At 41.4% G+C, this 16,834-nt stretch overlaps 1 protein-coding gene across 3 annotated transcripts in view; it reads right to left on the bottom strand.

Moving 5' to 3' along the window:
- Positions 1-16,834, bottom strand: part of net1 (neuroepithelial cell transforming 1) — a 137,582-nt gene that overhangs the window by 20,752 nt on the left and 99,996 nt on the right. The window contains exon 1 of one of the 3 annotated variants that reach the window (XM_068059484.1): positions 1,261-1,455. The exons of the other annotated variants lie outside the window; for them this stretch is intronic. Within the exon in view, the coding sequence (XP_067915585.1) occupies positions 1,261-1,359 (99 nt within the window). The 5' untranslated portion in view covers positions 1,360-1,455. Of the gene's footprint in view, positions 1-1,260; positions 1,456-16,834 lie in introns of those variants that run through there. 3 annotated transcript variants of the gene reach the window in all.

Here is a 16,834-nt window from a genome sequence, read left to right on the forward strand (position 1 = left end):
AAACCTCAGTCAAATTACATCATAATGAAAAAGGAGGACCAAACTGAAAAGTGAAACAGGAAAAATGGAATAAGGGTCACAAAACACTGCTTCAAAAAAAAAAAGGACGACAAAGTGAGTGCCTGTCAGTCCTGAAAGGAAGCGACCGTCCCAATACAAACACTATAAAATCTATTTGAACTATCAAGACCAGCCTGACAAAGAACCATCAGATCATTTCCAGTTGATTCTCAACCAAATAACCCCACAGCAACACAGATTAACATGATCAAAGTCGTCAAATGAGGACAATTCCAAACCTCCTCCACCCCAAATTACTGTGAAAGGTCTGTAAATATGCAAAATATACTTCTTAAAGTAAGCAATTAGAATAGTTCTTTGCATCCCCAGCAATTGTCAGTATAGTTATGCGGCATTGCCATTTTGTCACATTTAAGGTTGGATATATAAAATGGCTAAAGCAGTTCTAGCCAATGTTAAAACTATACCAAGTTAGTACATACAAGGATAAAGCATAGTTTTTGGAAATCACAGTTACTAACAATTTGAAAATGACCTTGGGTGGGGGAATGAGATGATAAATAAGATACAACTAATTTTCATGTCTTTTAAAAACTTGGGTCTTGTTACAAAAATGTTGGCTAACTGGTTTAGGAACAATACATTCTTGTGGGTTTTGTTTGTGGGGCAGAAACTTTCAAGCATTTTCCTTCTGCAGCAAAAACCAGATGGACATTGACTTCTTAACTAATCTAAATTATATCGAGATTAAAGAGCAGTCATCGACATTCCACTGGTAATCAGAAGCATTTCGTAAATCTAATAAAGTTATGCAATCCCTCTAGATAACAATGTTCCAACTGTACACAATTTAAACTGACAAATTTAACCATCGTGCCAGTTACACTTTTATTTAGACATGTGTAGACAAAGTATATCTGATCATCCTGCACAACTGCCCCGACAGAATCTCTTCTCTCAGCATACACTGTTAACAGTATCCGATTACCGTGAGTGCAAGCTGTAGCCTGAGGCCATAGCTTACTTACTTTTGAGTACCTAAAATAAAAGGCAGTTGGGGTGGTCACAGCAGCTGACGTAACATTACAAGTAACAAAAAAGACACTTTGTATTAAATAAAAATTTTAAACTTTGCCGATTATAGTACAAACTAATGCCATTCTACATAATATTTCTATAAACAAACCAACACTAAAAGTTGTGCTCGACAAATGTTTAAAAACATTCAAAAATTCTTACCTCCAATTCTTTTGCGGGGAAGACGTGAGACTGAACATCCACCACTGTAATAGTCCTTTTAGTGGGCAAAAGGTTCTGTATCTCATCATAAGCAACCATACTTAATTCCTACTTAAACCCTTTTAAAAGACGTTCAGAGTGCAGAAAACGCACTCCCGTCTCTGCACTGACTACTCTGCTGCTGCCGACCAACTCACAACTTCAGCTAGTTGGGAGGAGCTAATACTGGAGTGCAGCTGCCCACACTTCGGTAATCAATCATCTGTTGATTCTGTAGGTGGGCCACACCCTCTCTGCTTCACGTACAAATCTTGGAAACGTTGGATAAGCTCTCAACAAACTGGGAAATTAAAAGTTACAAACTGAACTCAAACTAATTCAGCTCAGATAGTAAGGATTCCAACATATCCCTTTCCCTGAGAAACACTTCAAAGGCAAATAAATTTTGTTCAAAGTACTCCATTTTTAGTAGTTAAAAATTGTATATAGTAAATTTTTTAAATGTCAAAATCTTTTATGCCCGAATAAAGACCTGCCAAGCCAGTCTTCTGCTATTAGACTGTTCTAGGTGACAGACAGAGGTGTCCCAGAATGGCTTCACTAAAAGCAGTGGGAAGGATGGCACCTCCTTGCCCAACGATGCAATCTAGAGGTGTTGGTCTCCAACCAGCAGTCCCCTCAGGCTGAAAGCAGTAATGCCCAACCTTGGCAGTTTAATTGGAACCTGAGCTTTCAGCCCCAAATCCAGTCTGTCCTTAAATCGCTTGCTCTCTCCTCTGAAACAATGCCCACTTATGCTGCTGCTGAAATGCCCAACTACACCTTTAATACCTTAAGGATCAACTTCACTGAACTCCCTGACTCAAAGTTCAGCTGATGCAGAACTCCATGGCCCAGTTCCCATGCACCCAATTCCTGTCAATGTCCCTGTGCATAACTATTAAGATCCAAATTCCTCATCAGACTCATTTCATCTGCCTCACTACTCATCCTACTTTTTTTTTTAAAGTGAAAACTCTCCTTTTGAACCATGTCTTCACAAGAGGTCTTCTTGCATGTGAGGAGCAGGATATAATCCAGTAGGTTAAAAGTCACCCTCAGTCACCTATTTAAATTAGTTCACTTCCCGCACAGGATCCATTCTTGTTCTGGTAAAGCATTAGGGTTTTTCGAACAGCTGGGAAACTACATATTCAACAGGTCATGTCATTCCTTGGAATTAGCTCTTAGGACAGTCCAAATCTGTGAACCCACGTTGCCTTCAAAAGGAGCTGTTCCACAACACAGTTGGTCATTGAAGTCACCAGTAAGGCAAAACAATAAGGAGGCTTGAACTGGTAAGAATTTGTTCAGGTTAAAAAAAAACTTTACAGTACTTTCCACCTCCTCCACTCACATATAACCCAAAGTTCAATTTCTTGGTGGTATGAGACATATTTTAATGTATCTATTTTAAAAACAGAATTGGATATTCAGAGATTTTATAATTGGTTTGAAGTCAGTGACTCTTACAACAAGGTATGAAGTAGTAAAAGCAAGAACACATACACCAAAATTCCTGTACCTGGGGTTGCAGCTGCATATTTGGTTGGGAGTAATTAATGTTGTCCACAACTTTAGAATGGCATGAAGCATTTGGAAATCGGTGTCAAATCTTTTCTGGTAGACAATGGCAGGGCATATGATAGCATCTGCTGTTAGACTTGCCCACCTGGGTTTTTTAAATTTTTGCTAGGCAAGTTGCTGAAAGCCTGAGTTGATAACATCACAGTGAGAGAAACCAAGCATCTGGGACCTGAGTGAAAATGGCAAGCAACTGTGTATCCTTAACCAATCAGATTGAAGGATTGTGAAAAACAGTGTAAGGACTGAGAAGGAAGTGTAACTTAAAGTGGGTGAATTTACTGTTAAATTAGGTGCAAAGAGAGAAAGAGGGGGAAAGAAAGGTTGGATTGAGGGAGAAAAACAGAAAAAAGTTTTTAAAAATGTTGTACTTTTCAACTCTTGAACAATTAAAACCTGAAGTGTTGAGACTCCACATTGGTCATAGTTAACTTGTAGTGCCAGAAATGGTTGACTGGCAATAATTAAGTCATTAAAAGGGTACTTAGACTGAAATTACAAGCCAACTTTTGTGGCAAGTTTAGTTTGTAACTAATGTGCAAATACAGGAACTTCATGCCATTCAATACAGACAGTGAGATGCCATTTTTGCAAAGCTGTCAGTGAAGCAGCACATCTCGAATAGCAACCTTTGAATTTCCACATTTAAATGCATACCACCCCCTCACTTGAAGATGCTGTAGAATTTGTGCATAAAATGACAGAGTGCTGTCAGCCGTGCCTTTATTTCTGATAACCAATTATGGACCAATACGTTTCAGTAATACATGGGGGAGGATAGCGAGTGGTGAGAGACAAATACAAATCAGTAGAAACAGGACAGTGTGGAACAAAATTACAAAGAAAATAGAGTAAACTAAACTGGAATATGAAAACAGAATTGCAATATATTTCAAATGAAACAGGGATGTGTCACACCAAAGCATACCACAAACTTAAGCTTTCAACTTCAACTTATTACTCGCTCCTTGACTCAAAACAAAAGGGTGGCACTTTCAAAAGAACTGCAAGATTCATTGATAACTGAACAGGTAAGCCCAGTCATTTTTCCCATAACTGCACTGGATTACATAATACTGATTTGGATTATTTAGAACCATCAAGCTTGACAAAAGAAATTAGTGTTTAGGAAAATAATTATTCTGAAATGGTTTCAGGATATCATAGAATGGTTACAGCACAGAAGGAGGCCATTTATCCCATCGAGTCTGTGCCAGCTCTCTGCAAGAGCAATTCAGGTAATCCCACCACCCACCCCGGCCCTTTCTCCATAGCCCTGCAATCTTTTTTTAAAAAAATCTTCAAATAATTATCCAATTCCCTTTTGAAAGCCATAATTGAATCTGCCAACACATTCTCACGCAGTGCATTCTAGATCCTAACCACTTGCTGTGTGTAAAAAAAAGTTCTCATGTTGCCTTTGGTTCTTTTGCCATTCGCCTTAAATTGGTGTCCTCTGGTTCTCGACCTGTTTGCCAATGGGAACAGTTTCTCCCTATATACTCTGTCTGAGAACAATCCCAGCTTCTATAATCTATCTTCGTAACTGAAATCCCTCATCCTTGGAACCATTCTCTTAAATCTTTTCTGCATTCTCTCTGAAGCCTTCACATTCTTTTCTTAAGCGCGGTGCTCAGAATAGGACACAGTACTCCAGTAGAGGCCGAACCAGTGTTTTATACAGATTCATCATAACTTTCTTGCTTTTGTACTCTATGCTCCTATTTATAAATCCCAGGATTCCATATGCCTTTTTAACCACTTTCTCAACCTGCCCTGTCACCTTCAATGATTTATGCACATATACCCCTAGGTCTCTCTGTTCCTGAACCCCCTTTAGAATTGTACCCTTAAGTTTATATTGCCTCTCCTCAATCTTCCTACCAAAATGTATCATTTCACAATTCTGTACATTAAATTTAATCTGCCACGTGACCGCCCATTCTACCAGCCTATGTTCTTTTTTAAAATTTGTTTCATGGGATGTGGCGTCGCTGGCAAGGCCAGCATTTGTTGCCCATCCCTAATTGCCCTCCAGAATGTGGTGATGAGCTGCCTTTTGAACTGCTGCAATCAATCTGGTGCGGGTACACCCATAGTGCAGTTAGGGAGGGAGTTCCACGATTTTGATTCAGCGACAGCGAAGGAACGGCAATATCTTTCCAAGTCAGGATGGTGTGCGACTTGGAGGGGAACTTACAGTTGGTGGTGTTACCATGTGTCTCCTGCCCTTGTCCTTCTAGGTGGAAGTGTTCACGGGTTTGGAAGGTGCTGTCAAAGAAGGCGTTGTGAGTTGCTACATCTTGAAGATTGTACACATTGCTGCCACTGTGTGTCAGTGATAAGAGGGAGTTAATGTTTAAGGTGGTGGATGGGGGTGCCAATCAAACGGACTGCTTTGCCCTGGATGGTGTCAAGCTTCCTGAGTGTTGTTGGAGATGCACTCATCCAGGCAAGTGGAGAGTATTCCATCATACTCCTGGCTTGTGCCGTGTAGTTGGTGGACAGGCTTTGGGGAGTCAGGAGGTGGGTTACTTGCTAGAGAATTCCCAGCCTCTGACCTGCTCGTGTAGCCAAAATAGTTATGTGACTGCTCCAGTTCAGTTTCTTGTCATTGGTAACCTCCAGGATGTCGATAGTGAGGATTCAGCAATGTTAATGCCGTTGAATGTCAAGGGTGGTTAGATTCTCTCTTGTTGGAGATTGTCATTGCCTGGCACGAATGTTACTTGCCACTTATCAGACCAAGCCTGAATGTTGTCCAGGTCTTGGTGCAAATCGGCACTGACTGCTTCAGTGTCTGAGGAGTTGCAAATGGTACTGAATATCGTACAGTGAACATCCCCACTTCTGACCTTATGATGGAGGGAAGGTCATTGATGAAACAGCTGAAGATGGTTGGACTTACAACACTAACCTACTCCTGAAGTCTGTCACTATCCTCCTTCCAGTTCACAATACTTACAAATTTTGTGTCATCTGCAAATTTTGAAATTGTACCATGTACACCCAAGTCTAAGTATTAACATACATCAAGAAAGGCAGTAGTCCTAGTATTGACCCCCTGGGGAACACCACCTTCCTCCAGTCTGAAAAATAACCGTTCACCAATACTCGGTTTCCTTTTACTGTGGCAACTTTGTATCCATGCCACCACTATCACTGTTATTCCATAGGTATCAGCACTGCTGACAAGCCTATTATGTCTATTAAATGCCTTTTGGAAGTCCATATAGACCACATCAACCGCATTACCCTCTTCAACCCTCCCTGTTAACTTATCAAAAAACTTAATCAAATTAGTTAAACATGATTTGCCTTTATCAAATCGGTGCTGGTGTTCCTTACTCAATCCACCTTTGTCCAAGTGGCCGTTAATTTTGTCCCAGATTATTGGTTCTAAAAGTTTCCCACCGATATTAACTTGATTGGCCTGATGTTGCTGGGTCTACCCTTACACCATTTTTTGAACAAGGATGTAACATTTACAATTCAACAGTCCTCTGGCACCATCCTGTATCTAAGGAGGTTTGGAAGATTACAGCCAGTACCTCCCCAATTTCCACCCTGACTTCCCTCAGCATCCTCAGATGCATCCCATCCAGTCTTTGTGGCAAGTAAAGCCAGCCTTTCTATCACCACCTCTTCATCAAATTTTAGCCCAACCAGCATCCAAATTATCTCCTCCGGCACTATGACTTTGCAACTGTTCTTACCAAGGAAGAAGATGCTGCAATGTACTCATTTAGTACCTCAGCCATGCCCTCTGCCTCCATGCATAGATCCCCCTTTTGGCACTGAATCGCCACACACCGCCCTCCTCTTGCTACTGTTTTACTATTTACATGCCTGTAGAAGATTTTTGGATTTTCCTTTATGTTAGTTGCCAGTCTCTTCCCATACTCTTTCTTCGCATTTCATTTCTTTATTCAATGCTCCTCTGAACTTTCTATAGTCAGCCTGATTTATCAACCTGACATCTGTCTTAAGCCCCCTTTTACTGCTTCATCTTACTCTCTATCTCTCTTAATCCAGGGGGCTCTTGCTTCAGTTGTCCGACCTTTGCCCCCGTTGTGGGAATGTACCTCGAATGTACCCACACCTTCTCCCCTTTAAAGGCACCCTATTGTTCCATTACAGTTTTGCCCGTCAATCTTTGATTCCAATTTACCCGGGGCAGGTCTGTTCTCAACCCACTCAAATTGGCTCTCCTGCAATTAATTATTTTTACTAGAGATTGCTCCTTGTCTTTTACCATAGCTAATCTAAACCTTATGATACTATGATCACTGTTCTCTTATATGTTCCCCTACTGGCACTTGATCCACCTCATTGCCCAGAATCAAATCCAGCAATGATACGAAAATAGCACATTAACTGAATTGATTATGGGTTTTTACTTCTGTGCTGCTAGTCATGTACGTCTTGCTATGATCAGTTACATGCACCAAAATAAAATCCATTTTAATCTTGAGGTGAAGACTTATGGGTAAATGTATTGGTAGGGATATGCTGATCCATGTCGAACAGGATGACTGCAGTTTCAATTACCAGTATGTCCTTAGTTAACTAATCTGTGCCATGGTGGCAACAGAAGAGTGCAACTGGCCTCAATTCTCTAGGGTGGGGAGGGGAAAGACCCCAATTGCCATCTGGTCATTATACCTGGAAAGTGTACACACAGTGCAGTTAGGACAGAAGGGGTCTACACTGTGATGTGCTCTCCTTTACCAGCCCACTGAATTGATTAACTTGTTGATATTTAATGTCTAGGTTTGTGCACAGAATCATTGAATGTTAAAGCTCAGAACAGACATTTTCCATGGTGTACTGGGATTAATCTCGCTTATGCTCCATGACCTTAAATATTCCTTTTCCAAATAACATTGTTTTTTAAAATTACTTATGGACTCTGCTTCAACAATGGTTAGTGGCTCAGAACTGCACATTTAAACCATTCATCTAAAATCTGCTGCCCGTATCCTAACTTGCGCCAAATCCCACTCACCAGTCACACCTGTGCTTGCTGACCTACAATGGCTGACAGTCTGGAAATGCCTCAACTGTGTGTTCAAATCTCTCCATGTATCACCCCTCCCTATGTCTGTAATCTTCGCCAGTCTACCCACCCTCAGAGATTTTGGTGTTCCTCCAATTCTGGCCTTTTGTGCATCCAATTTCTTTTGCTCTGACACTGGCTATGCCCTCAGCTGCCTTGGTCCTAAGCTTTTGAATTTCCCCCACTAAACCTCTCCATCTCCCTACCCATCTCTCCTCTTTTAAGTTACCTCTTACAACCCAGGACCAACTTTTTGGTCACCTATCTCAATATCTCTGTGCATCTGTGTCAGATTTTGTCTCATAACACTCCTGTGAAGCACCTTTGGACATTTTACTAGATGCAAGTTATGTGAAGATATACTTCAAACCACCCTTTAATTCTTCACGATTATCTGAAATTTGTCCCCTCTCACTACCAACAAGGACAAGTAAAAGGGCACAAATTTAAAAGATAATTTCTTATAAGAAATTGTGAGATTCCTTTTGAAAACAAATCTCTAATTTTCTCCAATGCTTGCTGGGCTCTCGTTCCATCCACTGCCCTTCAGTCCCTCACTTAAATGGCCTTCATTCATACGTGAGCCTAGAGAGCGAGGGGGAAATTTTTGTGCTCTCCCCTGCGGCGGGTTTAGAGGTGGGGCGGTCATATAATCTGGTGGGATGGTGGTGGGGGGGAACTGCCTCCACTGAAATCAAGTCTGGGATGGGAAGGCCCGTGAACAGCCTTCCCGCCACCGCCGCAATTAGCCAAACGGCAGGTGGGCCAGTCGCTACACGGGAAGCATGGCAGGAAAAACTGTGAGGGTTGTTTGCGGCTCCGGGGCGGGTGGGGTCCCTCATTAAAAGGCACTTAGCGGAATCTGGCACCCCTGCGGTGGTGCTGCTCAGTAGTTAGAGAGTTGCTGGCCTCTGATTGGCCTGCAGCTCTGAGTGCGGGACTTCCATCCCTGAGGCCCTTGATCCCGTGGTAGGCCCACTGATGTCGAGTTAAGTGCCTAATTGGCACTTGATTCAGCGGGCCTCCCACAGAAGAGATAACGGGGGGTTCTCAGCGTCGCCTTTGCCAGATATCGAGACTCCTGTCGCCCAGATAAAATCCCGGCCTAAGTGTTTATTTAACATTTTGAAAAATGGTCACTTCCAGCACCTGTGAAACCATACTTCAGCAAGTGCTAGTGTCTTCAGTTGCGGACAGGATAATTGAAGGAGAAAGAAAAATAAAACATTTTGGAAATTCCTTCAATAATCTCTATAGATGGCATCACATTAGGGAACGATGGACATAGCACCACATCGCATCTCAAAAACACTTCAAAAAGGATTTCTAAAAAGGCTTTTATTTTTACATATTTAGGTGCTCATTTTAAAAGTTTGTTTTCTAGATTATTTTAAATATCAGAAAAACAACTAAAATTTGCTGCACAAATGTAACACTTCATAACACCAAAAGGAATTTCGGTTCTTAAACACAAATAACTAGTGGAAACAAAAATTGGCTAGAAGCAGCCTTTGTTCTCAAAATAGAGAACAAGTTGTGTGTGTAAAATGTAAATGTTTCCAACAAAAGAAATGATTGAAATTTGGCAAATAGATATTTGGGAGGTCAAATCCTTCAGTGAACTTTGGTTGAAAAGATTTGGTTAGGAATTGGAGAGCAGAAGTACTATAGATTATTCTTGGTAATGTTTACAAGCAAGGGAGTATACTCACCAACACTGTATAGGTTATGGCAGATAGTCACAACAAACTTTTGCAATAAGACAACCAACAACAAACCTATTATGGGAATTAGCCCATTGCTCAATGGGTAGTTGCACTGTATTGCATAGCTCTCAGCATTTTCTTTTAAAATTCATTCATTCTTGGAATGCAATCATCACTGTCAAGGCCAGCATTTATTGCCCATCACCAGTTGCTTTTGAGAAGTGGTGGTGAGTTGCACACTTGAACTGCTGCAGTCCATGTGGTATAGGTACATCCACAGTGCTGTTAGGGAGGGAGTTCCAGGATTTGAGCCAACGACATCGAAGAAATGGCAATATAGTTCCAAGTCAGGATGTGAGCGACTTGGAGGTGAATCTGCAGGTGGTGGTGTTCCCATGAGTCTGCTGCCCTTGTCCTTCTACGTGGTAGATATTGCGGGTTTGGAAGGTGCTGTCGAAGGAGCCTTGGCAAGTTGCTGCAGTGCATCTTGCAGATTGTACACACTGCTGTCACTGTGCGCCGATGGTGGAGGGAGTGTACATGTAAGCTGGTGGATCGGGTGCTGATCAAGCAGGCTGATTTGTCTTGGATGATGTTGGACTTCTTGAGTGTTGTTGGAGCTGCACTCATCCAGGCAAGTGGAGAGTTTTCCATCACACTCCTGACTTATGCCTTGTAGAAGGTGGACAGGCCCTGGGGTGTCAGGAGGTGAGAGAGTTACTCGCTGCAGAATTCCCAGCCTACTGTTGTAACCACAGTATTTATAAGGCTGGTCCAGTTAAGTTTCTGGTAACCCAGGATGTTGATAGTGGGGGATTCAGTGATGGTAATGCCGTTGAATATCAAGGATAGATTCCACCTTGTTGGAGATGGCCAGTGCCTGGCATGTCTGTGGCTGAATGTCACTTACCAGCCCAAGCCTGACTGTTGTCCAGGTCTTGATGCACGGGGACATGGACTGCCTCAGTATCTGAGGAGTCACAAATGGAAGTGAAAACTGCTATCAGCGAACATCCCCACCTGACCTTATGTTGGACAGAAGATCATTGATGAAGCAGCTGAAGATGACTAGGTCTAGGACACTACCTTGAGGAACTACTGCAGTGATGCCCTGGGGCTGAGATATTATTGGCCTCCAACAACCACAACCATCTTCCTTTGTGCTAGGTATGACTCCAACAGTGCAGAGTTTTCCCCTGATTCCCATTGACTTCAATTTTACTAGGGCTCCTTGATGCCACACTTGGTCAAATGCTGCCTTGATGTCAAGGGCAGTCACACACACCCCATCTCTGGAGTTCAGCTCTTTTATCCATGTTTGGACCAAGGCTGTAATGAGATCTGGATTGCAGTGGCCCTGACGGAACCCAAACTGAGCATCGGTGAGCAGCTTGTTGCTGTGTCAGTGCCACTTCTAGTACTATCAATGACATATTTCGCCACTTTACTGATGATTCAAAGTGGACTGATGGGACAGTAATTGGACAGATTGGATTTGTCTTGGCTTTTTTTGACAGGACATCCCTGGGCAATTTTCCACATTGTCGGGTGGATGCCCATATTAGTATAGTAGAAACCAGGAAGAGAACAGTTTAGATGTTTGGCTTCTGCTACCTTGGCTGATCTCATGGATGCCACAATTGACCTCCACATCCCCATGTGAGCAAGGGTAAAATTAACCAAGGAATCCATTTCAGAGTACCATCAAGCAGTTATACCTGAAATTATATGTATGGAGATTGGAAGAGAACATTTGGGCTCAGCTGTAATATACTCTGGCTGTACAGCCTGACAGTCACAGTCAAGGTACAGTTAATATAATGCTCAATTAAAGTGGGTTGTGGAGTGATCTGGAGTAACTGTATCCCAACAAGGTTCGAGGCAAACAAGCTTTTATAGGTCATATGGACAAGATAAACCCAGGATTACTATAATGTAACTCAGGGAAGTATTTGAATTGCATCAAGAATAACCTCTCAAGAATAATAAATGCTTGGAAGCAACTTTCAGTTGGGGCAAAAAGCACAAAAGAAAATATCAAACTACAGCTGGACATTATAAACAGAAGAGCTTGAATAATTGAAGAACGAACCAATTGGCCAAACTGTTTTTGTCCCGACTTTTGCATACATTTTGAATGGGCAGGGGGCTTGAAAAATGGGGAGGAATTTGACTGATGCACACAGAATCATGAAGAAAACAGGTGGATAAACGAACACGGTGATAAAAACCAGAGCTAGTATTTCTTTACACACACATTCCGACAGCTGACACAAAAGGAGAATGAGTTAAGAAGCCTCTCAAGAAACACAAACCGTTCTTGTATTTTGCTGCCAAAAGCTTAAGCAGATCTTAAGTTATCCTTGTTCTGCTAGTCATATGATAAGTGTTGATAAACCAATTTTCAAATTGTCACAGCTTCACTGTGTTGGTTTATTACTTATTTCACACTGTTACTATACAGGGCTCCTTCCAACAGCAAGCTTCACATTAGAACAAGCCCTGCAAAGTAAATGCAACACCACCAATGCCAAAGACATCATGGCACAACTTAGGAGGTTTGCCAGCTGGATCCAATGCCAAACAAACAGCACTCAGTGCTATTATATCCTCCTTCTTCTTAGGCAGTCCCTCGGGAACGAGGATGACTTTCTTCCACTCCAGGGTTGCGAAGCAAGGTCTTTGTCCAATGGCAGGGATGGCCGAGATCAGGCTCCGCTACACGGACAGGGACTAATACATACACATGGCCAGCATGTGCAGCTGGCGAGCCTGGATGCAGGCTCTGTGGATCTGCATCAGGATGTTCTTGAAGGGGTACCTGAAAGCCTGCTCCAAGGGCTCCTATGACAAGGGCTCCCTGGGACTCCTCATGCAGCTCCTTTATATCCTAATAACCCTTCCTCTAACATGGGAGGAGTCCAATCCAGACAGGGAAATGCTGGAAATGTGACTTTACACCAACAGCACAGGCACAAAGATTCTTCCCCACATAGTGGTTTTAAAATTGTGTTCATCATTCAAAGCAACTAAATACAAATCCCACATGCATATTAAATTCATTGTTGCCAAATCAGTGTACAACATAAATGGGGGAGATTTGGCAGCAAGGCATTGGGCTACTACAGAACTGCTTCCAATGGTAGTAATTCAGGAATACGTGCCAACTTTATTACTGCTGAATCTACCCTACATATATTGAACTGCATTTTCAACAGTAACGGAAGAAAGCACTTGGTTCGCCTGGCCTTGACATTTCTATATTCAGAGGGAGGATGGTCAACTTCTTCCTAGACCACATTCAATAGCCTCTATTGCTGGGCAGTGGTGTGCTGGGGATGGCTCAGATATGAAACTCCATGTAATATTTTCCTTCCCCTGCTGGGCACCTCCCAGTCTAAATCAGCTGGCCTCATAATGGGAAAAAAGCAAGAATTAAACTAACTTTCATCGAGTCCACAGCAGGGAGTTGGTTTTCCAGCAACATTATGCCAACATTCTTCAGTATTATTTACTCAGCTCAGTATTTATTATTGGCTCAGATGGGCAAAAGAAAGGGACAGGCTCAGAGTCCTTGTGACAGCCAGATCAGTGAGATGTCTCAAATTGAGCTATACAAGCCAGTATATGAATTTCAGCATAGAGTTCTGAATGCAATTAATTCAACTGGAACGATGTGTGTGTCAAGAAAACTAAACCACCTTTAGAGAATAGTCAAAAAACTTCTGGTATATGTAAAGAAACTGTAAATACAGGAAAATAAATGAAAAATTGCAGTCAGCATGAGATGCATACGTGTCACATGCAGTACAAAATAATAAAATACACAATAAATGTTGCATAAAGCCTAACAAATGAAAAAAAAACTTTAAAATCCTTTATTATACCTACACTGTCAGATTACAGGATTACTTCAGACGTACAAACAGATTCCTTTATGGATACCTTTTATGAATCAAGTGTCAGTACTCCATTGCCAGATCTCAATCTATGAGTGTGGCTTGGTTTGATCAGTCACCATGAATGGTTTTGACTTCATTGAAGACATATTAATGTTTTAAGTGAAATCCATGCTGATCATGTTACGAAAATGCTACCTTTTAAAAAAATATATAATTTTTTAAGGACTTGTGTTAAAACTGAAAAGGTTTCACACGTGTTTTTTTTAAAACCAAGTTCACCGACAGGACAAGATATTGTTTGAGGACCACCTGTCCTGGAAACGGCCTGCGGGTTGGGCTCAGTAGGCAGCGGAGCCCTTGGTGACCTGGGGAAAAATGGTTACAGAGAAGCCACATGTCAAGGTTTGTGGAGGTCAGGAGGTTGACTCTCTGTTTTGGGGTGTGGACATTGTTTTCAGTTAGTTGGGGTGTGAACTATTTGATGACAGCTGGTGTTTTCCTGCCGAAGAAAAAAAAAATGCCCAGCTCAGCTTCTCCTCGGATTTTTTCAAAAAATCCTGCCAAGATCCAGTGTGGAAGAAAAAATCCCTGGTGATGCATAGCTTCCGAGGAGCTGGGAAAAAATCCTGCGATTCAAACGTGTGCTGGCTGAAAAACCTTGATGCCACATTTTCCTAAAAAGCCTACTAGAATAATTCTCGACATCTCCAGAACGGCCGTTTCTGAAACGATCCCAGTGACTTGTTTCCATATACCAGACCAAAAAAGAAACAACTGACTTCCATATCTTCTTTCTTTTTTAATCAAGAATTAGCAAGTATTTGGCCAAAGTAGCTTTTTTGTCTTTTTTTTTTAATATATAGCAGACCTCTGCAGAGTGAATTTCTATATTTTTTCCAGTGTGTGAGAGAAAAAGAGAGGGAGAGTGTGTAATTGGGGAACTTACGTTGAGTTCAACAATTGCAGAGTATGACTGCCTTTTTTATTTTATTTTTTAGCCATGGGCCTGTTTTCAACCATGTTTTTCAGGTTTTTGCTTTTGGACAGAGATGTTCATTATTCTGCCATCAACACTCTCTTGACTAATGTTCTGTCTTTTAATACAACTATCAGCACTCCCTTTGCCTTTGTTCTGTGACATATTTGTTATTTAATCTCTCCTGCCCTCTGCCCTATTCTTTTTGTTCTTCTTCCCCCCTCCTCCTTTTCACTTGTTCAAAGCCCATTACATTTCTAATCATTGCCAGTTCTGATGAAAGGTCACAGACCTGAAACATTAACTGTTTCTCTCGCCAGGGATGCTGCCAGACCTGCTGAGTATTTCCAGCACTTTCTGTTTTTATTTCAGATTTCCAGCATCCACAGTATTTTGCTTTTATTTTGGTGTTACTGAGTTTGTGTGGCAGAACACAAAGTTCTAGAAATGTTATCAGGCTTTTATAGGCCTTTTATAACAGCCTTAGTTGTTGTATGATTGCCTTTAAGAGTGATGTCCCTTTAAGATCTTAGTATGCTAATGAGCTAAGTACCAGGACATAGTCATGTGACCCAAGGCCAGTGTCACATTGCAACTAACACCCAGAATAAGGTTCTGTAAATAGTTTGCTCTGTACTGTATAAAATAGTTTAGCTGTAATAAACCTGTTTGAGATCTTCAACCAACTGGACTCCATGCATCGCATTTATGTTGCATCAGACAACAAAAAACTCATTACATTAGTTATTCAAAATGTAATGTGATTTCTATTGCAATTTTGTAGTGCAAAAAACTAACAGCACAAACTGGAGCCTGCTGGACGTTTCATGTTCCATTGAATGTTGCCGTTGAGATCTAAAACAGTAATCTGCTATATCAAATTGCTGAACATAAGCCAGTCTGCCATAATGGATTTAAAGTTTCTAACAATGCAATGAAAGGGGAACAGTATAATAGGGTGAAAAAGTAATCCAGGAGTACAATAATGATGCCGATATACAAGAGTCAACATTTAGGAGTTCACAAACACATTTTCTAACAGGAATCACTGGAAACACTTGCTATTTTTTTCTCTTCCCTAGACTATGAGTGCTGAAGCCAACTGCACCCCAAATGCTATCCCATCTGAGATCACCTAACTCAGCATAGAACAGGAATCAAGTTGTACTTTTTCAAAAAAAATTGTTCTTGGGATGGGGGAAAGAGAGACAGACAAGGCTGCATTTATTTCTCATCCCTACATACCCTGAGGTGGTGGTGGTCCTTCTACTTGATCTGCTGCAGTTGATGGTAGTCTCACAATGGTGAGAAGTAGGAACTTCCAAGATTCTAACCCAATGACAATATATGTCCAAGTCAGGTTAATGTGCAACTCGGAGAGAAAATTCAGGGTGGGGGGCAGGAACGGTGTTGCATTGCTGCTCTTTAGAGTCAGAGAGATACAGCACTGAAACAGGCCCTTTGGCCTACCAAGTCTGTACTGACCATCACCCACCATTTATACTAATCCTACATTAACCCCATATTCGTTACCACATCGCCACCTTCTCTCAATTCACCTACCACCTACCTACACTAGGGGCAATTTACAATGGTCAATTTACATATCAACCTGCAAGTCTTTGGCTGTGGGAGGAAACCGGAGCACCCGGCGGAAACCCACGCGGTCACAGGGAGAACTTGCAAACTCCGCACATGCAGTTTCCTCACTGCTATGGTGAGATTTAAACTTATGTCTCTGGATCAGTAGTCAGGTCACTGGATTATTAGTCCAGTAACATAACCACTGTGCTACTATACCCCTCAGAGAGGATAATACTATCCTGAAGTAAGATATACTGAATGAAAGATTTTAAAGAACTTGCATTTATATAGCACTTTTCATAACTTCAGACAGCCCAAAGTGCTTTAGTCAATAAAATAATTTTGAATTGTGCTCACTATTGTAACACAGGAAATGTGGCAGCCAATGTTTGTACAGCAAGGACACACAAACAGCAATGAGAATGGCCATATAATCTGTTGCAAAATTTTTCATTTATGGGCTCCAAAATCTGTCATCTTGGGCAGCATTGAAAACAAACATTTAAAAAATAATTAGGTACATTGTACGAACACGGATTCTGTACAGTTTTAACTTTCTTGAACTCCTAGAACATAACAAAAACACTAAATAGAAGTGAACACATAGTCAACAGCCTTCAATCAGAGTGATCAGAGAAAAGATAGTTGTAAGTCAGTAGATACAATGTACAACTAAACATGCTAACAGTAGACCCTCTAATGTATCAAAATCATAAACCTGTTC

This window comes from Heterodontus francisci, chromosome 27, assembly GCF_036365525.1.
Source record: "Heterodontus francisci isolate sHetFra1 chromosome 27, sHetFra1.hap1, whole genome shotgun sequence".
Taxonomy (NCBI): Eukaryota; Metazoa; Chordata; class Chondrichthyes; order Heterodontiformes; family Heterodontidae; genus Heterodontus; species Heterodontus francisci.